Source organism: Salvelinus namaycush, chromosome 41 (assembly GCF_016432855.1).
Source record: "Salvelinus namaycush isolate Seneca chromosome 41, SaNama_1.0, whole genome shotgun sequence".
Taxonomy (NCBI): domain Eukaryota; kingdom Metazoa; phylum Chordata; class Actinopteri; order Salmoniformes; family Salmonidae; genus Salvelinus; species Salvelinus namaycush.
This window is the reverse complement of record NC_052347.1, coordinates 13,434,459-13,445,541: the sequence shown is the minus strand read 5'-3', so window position 1 is coordinate 13,445,541 and position 11,083 is coordinate 13,434,459. Positions and strand designations below refer to the sequence as shown.

Here is an 11,083-nt window from a genome sequence, read left to right as displayed (position 1 = left end):
GGGTTGTGAACACATAATTTATTTAAAGACAAGACGAAAAAACACGAACTTCACTATAACTAACAAAACAACAAACGGAGTAGACAGACCTGGACGACGAACTTACATAAACACGAAGAACGCACGAACAGGGAAAATAGACTACACAAAATGACGATGTACAAAAACAAACGAACAGTCCCGTATGGTGCGACAAACACTGACACAGGAGACAACCACCCACAACGAACACTGTGAAACAACCTACCTAAATATGACTCTCAATTAGAGGAACGCCAAACACCTGCCTCTAATTAAGAGCCATACCAGGCAACCCTTAAACCAACATAGAAACAGAAAACATAGAATGCCCACCCAAACTCACGTCCTGACCAACTAACACATACAACAAACTAACAGAAATAGGTCAGGAACGTGACAATGTCATTGTTTTCAGTATCAGATTCGGCATATATGTAAATAACATATCACTAGTAGTTCTATTGCACCTTCATAGAAGTCATTAAGTAATCCAGACTCATTATACTAATGTATTGTTACTGCACCTTCTATTGTGTAATGATATCTATATACAGTAGGTTGGTATGGGGGAGCACATACGGTACACAAGTCTTTATTGATGCTGGTGTGAAAGGCAACGTGTGCACTTGTGTTCCCACAACAATCAATGATGTGCAGGGAGAGGTGGCTGGATTCAGAACTGAGCAACTCTCTCTGAGTGTCTGGTGAAATGGGAGGTATAAATAACTTTAGGCCTCCTGCTAATCCACCTATCGTTAGGACTGCTGACTCACAGGGAGTAGGCCACAGCAGGAAAGAGAGTGCTAATACCTCACAGTGAAAAACAAGGGATTAAGAATAATATGCATGTCATGATTTCATTATAGATATAATCATTGTTTTGGTTTATTATGTTATTATGCAGATACAGGCATTGATTAAAAAAAACATTTACATTGCTTAAATGTGGACACCACACCTCACAAGTTATTTCTCATTTTGTGAGACAGTGAAGTGGATCTGATTCTGAAGGGTGACTGATTCTGAAATACAATATACTGCCCAGGAAACACCAGCAAAGCATCACATGAAATGAACAAAGGTCTTGATGTCAGTGTCAGGGATAAAGAAAGGCACAACCCAGGTTAACAACTGAGTGATTAGCAGAAGACATACTCTCCCCTGTATATCTGTTTTTGGTGTAAAGATAAAAACATGTGTATGAGAGTGTACGTTTAGACTGTCTCTATGACATAATACAGTTCTTATGTCTGCCCATCCTCAATCTTCAACATAATCTCATGGCAATGTACCTGAAGAGACATCCACGATTCTATCAGTCTGTGTAGGGCTTATGCTCTACCTCAAACATAAACGCATACACACATATGGCCATTCACACACATTCCAACCAAAGTCAGCACAAACCACCACCCCATCATTCATAAGAGAGTCCATCAGAAGAACACACCCCACAGTGGGGCATGGGAAAGATACAGGGAGGGAGCCATGATGATACATAGGAAGATTCTATGAGCTCTGGAAAGATACATTTCTTCCCTTGAATGGTCAGACGTAGATCGTCCTCCTCCTAAGCCAAGGTCCAGTAGTAGTCAGTCTCCGGGAGTCCACAGTAGTCACTGACGGTTACTTTGACCCAGACAGACAGATGGTTCACACAACAGAGCTGGAGGCCCAGCCCACCTCCTCATACACACCTTTCACGTGCCAGTAGACGGCATCCAGCAGTTTGGTCCATGCCCCTGCCACCTCTGGAGTGATGTAATCAGGAAAGTCTTCAACCAGCACCTCCAGAATCACCCCACACAGGATCTGAGAAAGAGAGAGAGGGAAATGGAATGAGTGATACATTTGCTTTGGTGTGCCTGTGGATAATGGTTATGTGAAAACATATTGCCTGGTTCTTCCTCACCTTGAAGTAGACAGGCTCCACCTTGTGTCTGAGTGCATGGGCCTTGCCCAGCAGCTTCAGAACAGACACCATCTTGTCCCCGTCATGGAGGTTCTCCACCAGGGTGTTGATGGCGTTCATCACCCTGCGTGAGTGCTTCCTGAGCTGGGCACTCCTCTCCAGCTCCTCAGGGTCCTCCACTTGTTGGAACTGGCTAAAGTACTGCTTGGAGGAGGGGAAGTTCACAAAGAGCCTGTAGAAGAAAGGAGGTGCATTACTTGGCCCAGTGAGATATTATAAGTAAACATAGTTGGAGCGTGTTGACACAGCTGCAGAGCATGTTTTCCCTTTTAATGTTTAACCACTTTCCAGGTTCTGTAAAGGTTATGCTTCATTTACTCAACCATGGCCTGAGCACAAGCATGTGCTATTCAAATACAAGATAACTGTGTTGATAAAAACATACATTTCTTCTAGCTGATAAGGCAGAAGAAATGTTTGTCAGTTTACAAAAAAACTAAGTGAAGAAGAAAAAAAAAAAGCACAATTATATCATGTATCACAGTATCACACCCAGCCTGTGATATACAGTATCACACCCAGCCTGTCATCGTGCTACAGGTCTGTGTACATCCTGGCATTTCGGTGGCTACTGCTATGTTCTCCTAGGTCTAGGAGACCTGTTGGTCCAGGTGATTGATTTATTTGGAAAAATATGCACTGGGTACAACCTAGGCGATAACACGGTATAGCGATTCCACTTGTTTCCAATGTGGTCCCTGATGTCTGGTCTCAGTGGCTGACAGTGACTGTATACAAGCTGCACAGCTCTCCCCTAAAACTCACAAAGCTGGTGTTTCATCATCTCCATGTCTGGCCATAGGATTAGCAGACCAACAGTGAAGTGCGCTAATGAAATTGAGATGGTTAGTTGGTTGCTTGTGTAATTACACATTGAAATAAACGGTCAGAATGGCTGTGTGTACTCAGGCAGCAGTGACTTCATCTGCTGCTTCCCTCTCACTGTGTTACTGTCGGGGTTGGAGACAATTAGCTCTACATCATAGGGATATACCATATGGTTGGTTTGGACGGATGCACCTACACCCACACTCATGTTCAACATTGGTGTGCTACAGTATTTGTGTATTCCTGTCAGCTCTTGTAAACACCCCAACAATGTATTAGGATAAGACATATTCCTTACGTACCACACATCTGATTCTCTACAATATAAAAACAGAATAACTCCAATTCCAATGATGATATAGGGTTTCTTTGTGGCATAAACTGGTTTGAACACTGGAGACCACATTGTGAAAGAGAATAGTATTGAGCAATAAACTACAGCCTACAGTGACCAGGACAGATACAATACAGCTGTCTGTGTGTATCTGTTCCAGATGTCCCATACCTCTATCCTTTTAAAACCCACAACAGAAAATGGAAGCTTTATGGGGAAGCCATTGTGCTTCGATGAAAGCACATGGCTTCCACTACCTTCACCTGTGAAATCAAGTGTTGGCCATAGAGAGGCTTTTATTCTCTATTTTGGTTTGGCCAGGGTGTGACTAGGGTGGGCATTCTAGTTTCTTTATTTTTATGTTTTCTATCTCTTTGTGTTTGGCCGGGTGTGGTTCTCAATCAGAGGCAGCTGTCTATTGTTGTCTCTGATTGGGAATCATACTTAGGCAGCCTTTTCTCACCTGTGTTTTGTGGGTAGTTGTTTTCTGTATAGTTTAGTTATCTTACAGAACTGTTCGTTTTTCTCTTTGTTATTTTTGTTCAAGTGTTCTGATTAAATAAAATATCATGAACATGTACCACGCTGCGCTTTGGTCCAGTCATTTCCAGGAAGAGGAACGTGACAGAACTACCCACCGCAAATGGACCAAGCAGCGTGGTAAGGAGGAGCAGCGTTTTTCGGACTCATGGACTTGGGAGAAAATCCTGGATGGTAAAGGACCCTGGGCAAAGGCTGGGGAATATCGCCGTCCAAAGGAGGAAATAAAGGCAGCGAGGGAGGAGCGGCGGCGATATGAGGAGGCAAGTCATCGAAGCAGGCACGAGAGGCAGCCCCCCAAAAGCACACGGGGAGATTGGCGGAGTCAGGCTATAGACCTGAGCCAACTCCCCGTGCTTACCGCGGGGAGCGAGTGAACGGGCAGGCACCGTGTTATGCGGGTAAGCGCACCGTGTCTCCGTTGCGCATGCACAGCCCGGTGCGCTCGGAGCCAGCTCTCCGTAAGTACCACAATAGAGTGGACATCCAGCCAGGGCGGATTGTGCCAGCTCAGCGCTCTTGGTCTCCGGTGTGCCGTTTCGGCACAGGGTATCCTGCGCCGGCTCTGCGCACTGTGTCTCCGGTGCGCTGTGACTGCTCAGTGCGTCCTATGCCTGCGCTCCGCCCGTGCCGGGCTAAAGTGGGCATTCAGCCAAGAGGAGAGGTGCAAGTGTTAAGCACCAGATCTCCAGTGCTCCCCCACAGCCCGGTCCATCCAGTGCCTCCTCCAAGGACCAGGCCTCCACTAGGTCTCCCCAGCCTGGTTCATCCTGTGCCTCCTCCAAGGACCAGGCCTCCAGTAGGTCTCCCCAGCCTGGTTCATGCTGTGCCTCCTCCAAGGACCAGGCCTCCAGCGACGGTCCCCAGTCCGGAGCCTCCAGCGACGATCCCCAGTCCGGAGCCTCCAGCGACGGTCCCCAGTCCGGAGCCTCCAACGACGGCCTCCAGTCCAGGGCCGCAACGAGGGTCCCCAGTCCGGGGCCCGCAACGAGGGTCCCCGCACCAGAGGCGCCACCAAAGTGGGGGGAGCCAGAGGCGGAGGGGGGTCTACATCCCGCACCAGAGCCGCCGCCGTAAAGGAAGCCCACCCGGACCCTCCCCTTTAGAGTCAGGTTTTGCGGCCAGAGTCCGCACCTTTGGGGGGGGGGGTACTGTCACGCCCTGGCCATAGAGAGGCTTTTATTCTCTATTTTGGTTAGGCCAGGATGTGACTAGGGTGGGCATTCTAGTTTCTTTATTTCTGTTTTCTATCTCTTTGTGTTTGGCCGGGTGTGGTTCTCAATCAGAGGCAGCTGTCTATCGTTGTCTTTGATTGGGACTCATACTTAGGCAGCCTTTTCCCACCTGTGTTTTGTGGGTAGTTGTTTTCTGTATAGTTACCTTACAGAACTGTTCGTTTTTCTCTTTGTTATTTTTGTTCAAGTGTTCTGATTAAATAAAATATCATGAACATGTACCACGCTGCGCTTTGGTCCAGTCATTTCCAGGAAGAGGAACGTGACAGAGGAAGCAGACAAGGAAGACAGAGGAGCGGGTATCTCATTTTCTTCTGCATAAAATGGAGGGTCTATCAATGACATTCAATTGTAAAGCCAGATCCTCTGTTTCACTCATAAGTAGTGAAGACAGTGGTGTTTAATCTCTTCCTTGACCTATGGTGGCTGCATATAAATATCCTCATTAGTGTTTTATAATCATCAGTCTGTTAATCCTACTCTACTCTGGGATAGGGCTGATTTCTGAGATAGTTGCATGGCTGTTCTAAAAGTGACATACTTGCCCTGAGTGGAAATTGTATAGGTATTTGATAAATGCAAATACAACTACATATGGATACCCTGGATTGTGTTACAATGAGATGCATCCGTAGCCGGATACAACACTTTCAGAGAGCTATGGGTATTTCACATTGGATATTTTAATTATTGAGAGAGCTAAATTAACCAACCATAGCTTTTAGTATTAAACTGACAGAGAGAGCAGTTGAGGTTTCAGGTTTGACATTATACTTGAACATGCCTTCAAATCTCCAAAGATAGCTAAAGTTTGCTCCTTGTAAGTGCTCCATGTCACCATGTAATACTACAGGCATTTGGAATGCCTCAGAGCAATTTGAGGCTTAAGAAGTACCGGTATTCAAGTATTGCATCAAATGAAAGCATTGCAATTTATGACCCAGATTATGTCCTTTTAACTATTTAACTAAGTATTTTTTTATTTTTTTTTTATTAAAAAAAAATGTTCTCCCATTTTTCGTGGTATCCAATCGCTAGTAATTACTATCTTGTCTCATCGCTACAACTCCCGTACGGGCTCGGGAGAGACGAGGTCGAAAGCTATGCGACCTCCGAAGCACAACCCAACCAAGCCGCACTGCTTCTTTAACACAGCGCGCCTCCAACCCGGAAGCCAGCCGCACCAATGTGTCGGAGGAAACACCGTGTACCTGGCCCCCTTGGTTAGCGCGCACTGCACCCGGCCCGCCACAGGAGCGCGATGAGACAAGGATATCCCTACCGACCAAACCCTCCCTAACCCGGACGACGCTATGCCAATTGTGCGTCGCCCCACGGACCTCCCGGTCGCGGCCGGCTGCGACAGAGCCTGGGCGCGAACCCAGAGACTCTGGTGACGCAGCTAGCACTGCGATGCAGTGCCCTAGACCACTGCGCCACCCGGGAGGCCCTATTTAACTAACTATTTAGCAGTTTTATGGCTTGTGGTGGAAGCTGTTCAGGGTCCTGCTGGTTCCAGAATTGGTGCATTGGTACCGCTTGTCGTGCAGTAGCAGAGAGAACAGTCTATGACTTTGGTGGCTGGAGTCTTAGACAATTTTTATGGCCTTCCTTTGACACAGCCTAGTATAGAGGTACTGGATGGCAGGGAGCTCGGCACCAGTGATGTACTTGGCTGTCCGCACTACCTTCTGTAGTGCCTTGCGGTCGGATGCCAAGTAGTTGCCATACCAAGTGGTGTGCAGCCAGTCAAGATGCTCTCAATGGTGTGATGTCGGCGAACTACATGATGGTGTTGGAGTCGTGCACAGCCACGCAGTCATGGGTGAACAGGGAGTACAGGAGGGGACTAAGCACGCAACCCTGAGGGTCCCTGTGTTGAGAGTCAGTGTGGCGGATGTGTTGTTGCCTGCCCTCACCACCTGGGGATGTCCCGGCAGGAAGTCAAGGACCCAGTTGCAGAGGTAGGTGTTCAGTCCCAGGGTCCTTAGCTTAGTGATGAGCTTGGAGGGCACTATGGTATTGAACGCTGAGCTATAGTAAATGAACAGCATTCTAAAGTAGGTGTTCCTTTTGTCCAAGTGGGAAAGGGCAATAGAGGTTGCGTCATCTGTGTATCTGTTGGGGAGGTATGCAAATTTGAGTCGGTGGTCTGGTGGTCTGCTAGAAACATGTAGGTATTACAGACTGTTTCAGGGAGAGGTTCAAAATGTCAGTGAAGACACTTTCCAGCTGGTCAGCACTTGCGCTGAGTACACGTCCTGGTAATCCGTCTTGCGGCCTTGTGAATGTTAACCTGTTTAAAGTTTTTACTCACATCGGCTACGGAGAGAGTGATCACACTGTTGTCTGGAACAGCTGGTGCTCTCAGTCATGGTTCAGTGTTGCTTGCCTGGAAGCGAGCATTGAAGGCAATTAGCTTGTCTGGTGGGCTTGCGTCACTGGGCAGCTCGTGGCTGGGTTTCCCTTTGTAATCTGTGATAGTTTGCAAACCCTGCCACCTCCGACGAGCAACAGAGCCGGTGTAGTAGGATTCGTAAGCGGCAGCTGTAGCCTTTAGCTCAGTGCGGATATTGCCTGTAATCCAGAGACTGATGTGAAAAACTCCTCAATGTCATCGGATGAGTCCTGGAACATATTCCAGTCTGTGCTAGTGAAACAGTTCTGTAGCTTTGAAAACAATACAAATTATAATAAAGATCTGCTGGTAGAAATGAGGTAAGATGGATTTCAGTTTTCCTGCCTCAAAATAACCAGCCACTAGGAGCCTCTGGATGTGCATTTTCTAGTTTGCTTATGGCCCTATACAGCTCGTTGAGTGCGGTCTTAGTGCCAGCATCAGTTTGTGGTGGTAAATAGAAGTCTACGAAAAATATAAATGAAAACTCTTGGTACGCAGCTATTGACTCATGAGGGGCAATGCTGTCTCATGGTGCAAACATCACCACTACAAAGGCCTTGCTCATCACAAATGGTCACAGAGGTTAGCAACTGCTTGTCTGCTGTAATATATATACAGTAAGTCATGGACGGTAGTATACCCAAAGCTATCTGCCTTTTAATGGTTTGATACAGTATAATGACCTCCTGTCCACTATGTAATGATGAATGGAGGGAGTGTCCCTGATCACTGATCTTCATGGGGCTCAATGAGGGATTAGACAGAGACGGGTTGTGAGGGTTCAGTGAGTCAGGTCAGAAATCCCTGGTCTGCAGATATGTGAAACATGATCTGCCCTCAGAGAGGGAGCACCTGCAGAGCCAAATATGTCAGATTGGAATAAGCAGCAAGATGGATTGAGCTGCACGCTTTCCCCTCTGATTCTGCCAACTGATAGGAAGGGAGCCAATTTCAGATGCAATAGCTCAGATATGAATGATGGCGCTCTCTCTAACAGACTGAGAGCATGCAAGTCAAGTCAATCGTCATGTTACAATCTTCACACGTTGTTAAAATAACTTTCAGTTCCCTTCACTTATAGTGGGGATCATGCAAGGGTCATGGAGAGATTGTAATCTAGGTTGCAAGAACATTGTGATTTATTACACTCAACTATTGCAACACGATTTGGTAAAACAACTATTGAGCAAGATAAGGAGCCATGTGCAATTGCCATGTTGGCAATGTAATAATTAAGGAGAAGCAAACTTTAGCCTGGTTCTAAATCTGCCTTGGTTGAGGCCCTGAACATCCCTATGATAACAAGATGCTGCTGAGAGTTTTGCTCCCTGTGGTGGCAGAAGCTGTTGCCACTGGTCAGGGGACTGCAATCACCAGCTCTGTTTGTGTGTGAGTGTGTGTGTGTGTGCAGCAAGAACAATATGTGTGTGCTGTGTTGAAACAGTCAGCATGCAGTAAGTTACAGCTCTTCTGTCATCAGCCCTCCACAACTCCCCAAATGGAAATGGGTGCACCTAGGCAAGTTTTTCAGTGTCTTTGGACTGACAATTTCAAGATGTTATAGGCAAGAAACAAGGGAAAGAGAGTATAGGTAAAGTTTACCTGATGAGAATGGCCACCCCGACATCATCACAGTTCTGGTAGACTTTGGCCCAGGTGTCCTTGATCATCTCTCTCTCTGAGTCACAGAGTGGGTCTAGGCGCTCCAGGCGATCTGCCTTTACCTCTCCCTGCTGCCTCTCCATCCAGGAGTCCTATAGTGCTGCAGGAGCGGTGTGTTGAAGACAGGTGATAAGAGTCCCCAAGAACCCAACCCCCACCCAGTTCCCTTTGTTTACACAGTCTCTCTCGTTCAAACAATCACCTTTTTATTACCCTTCTCTTGCTGAGACCCTCTCTCAACCTTTTCTGACTGAGTGAATGAGGAACACACTAAAAAGCGAGAGGAAGAGAGCGCACACAGAGTGAGGAGGAGCCACACACCTCTCTCTCTCTCCCCTTCTCTCTTTCTCTCCCCTCTCCCTCCCCACCCAATTTGGTACTTGCCTATTTTCTGTTTTTGTGTGTTCATCAAATCAAATTTTATTGGTCACATACACATGTTCAGCAGATGTTATTGTGGGCGTAGCGAAATGCTTCATGTTTGTGTGTGAGTGAGTGTGTGTGTGTGTGTGTGTATTGGAGGGGATATTGAGAGGAAAAGCATTCAGATTTTTCAAGAGTAATATGTGAAAAACAGTTAACAGCTATAGGGCATTGTGAAAATGATCTGCATTAGACAAAATGTTATGTTTGCTCTCATATGAACACAGATAAAGGGCATTGCTCAAAAGATTAAGGTACGCTAGAAATGGAGCAGTCTTTTGTTGGTTTAGTTTTCCTCCATAAAAAAGGAAAGATCATATCAGTGACTAGAATTTTGTCCACAGGTACACTCCCTGAAGTATCAAGTTGCACATTTACAAACCTCGACATTTCATGGCCTGTTTACTGTTGGCAGTGTTATCTCCAGACATGTCTTGTTATGAATTAACTTTCATCCTCCTTATTCTTTTGAGATTGTGCTTTGACATTAGTGTAGAAGTGACCTTATTATCTCACAATCTCCTTCTTTCCGTCCTTGTGGTTTGGTAATAATAGATACAGTAACAACATACTTGTGGATTGGATGTGTAAGCAGAAAGTAGGTTACATGGGAGTCAAAAAATCACTATCATATAAGGGTTGCAAGCTTGAGCTAATACATGTTCAACACCTTGCTTTGTGAGGTCCAATTCCTGTAAGAGTTCTTCTAAACTTCTCCATCAAGGAAATCTATGTAAAACATGAACGATGTCCATAGAGAGGACAGTTTTTCACTTGTACTTTTTCATATGAGAGGGATCGATGTTTTGCAAGATATAAACTATAAAGTAGTGTGAACTTGAACACATACCCAAGGATTAAGGGCAGGTTTGCTGGGTGTGGACGTTGTATTGTAAATTCAAAATATATGGGGAATAGGTTAGTCAAGCGGTGAGCAGTGCAAGCTGGAACATGTGCCACTGTGACTCTGTAATTGATATTGTGAATTTGATACACTGGACTGCTTTCCACATGATGCTAATGATCTTCCAGGGTCTTCAGTAGGCTTTAGCTTACACTCACAAGACACGGCTTGCAAAGTGTTTCACATAAAAAATATCTTTGTTACAGCACTGATCTTTCTCCTTATGTCCTGGCATATTAGTGTGTAGCCCAAACTGTTTGGACACTACAGACAGAAGTTGGTAGATCGCCCAAAACGCTTGAGAACACCCTCGTGTTCATGAGAGTCTCATCTTCCCATAGAGGGGTCCTAATCGATTTCTAGGCCAAACCGTTTGGACGCTACAGACGATTTTGTGAGAATACCGATTTTCGGGATATCTCCTGGTCTGACAAAGACCGCTCTAGCTTGGTTACCTTTCACCGCAGATGCGGAAGTGCGACATAGGCAAATGCGGTGGATTGAGACACATCCAATGAAAAAAACAGATCTCTAGCTTAAACTGACAGCTTTTGATGTTTATTTATTTATTATTATGCTAATTCGATTTCCACAGGGGCACTGACATCAACCTTAGGTGACGGATTTTGATGGGCATTTTTTTATTGTGTTACTTAGATTGACGCACGGGTCTGATTAAAACTTGACAGTTGTTGACCTCGAGGTTATTTTGAGCAATTGCAAGAAGAAATCAAGTGAACAGGAACCACCTACACACACACAC

The 11,083-nt window shown here is 45.8% G+C and overlaps 1 protein-coding gene across 1 annotated transcript; it reads right to left on the bottom strand.

Annotated features, from left to right (window-relative positions):
- Positions 1-359: 359 nt before the first annotated feature.
- LOC120034383 (cytoglobin-1-like) lies at positions 360-9,250 on the bottom strand. The gene is made up of 3 exons (XM_038980916.1): positions 8,934-9,250; positions 1,934-2,165; positions 360-1,833 (listed from the first exon to the last, which is right to left on the bottom strand). Exons 1-3 carry the CDS (start codon positions 9,074-9,076, stop codon positions 1,675-1,677), a joined length of 534 nt encoding a protein of 177 aa, XP_038836844.1. The 5' UTR covers positions 9,077-9,250; the 3' UTR covers positions 360-1,674.
- Between the last annotated feature and the right edge of the window lie 1,833 nt (positions 9,251-11,083).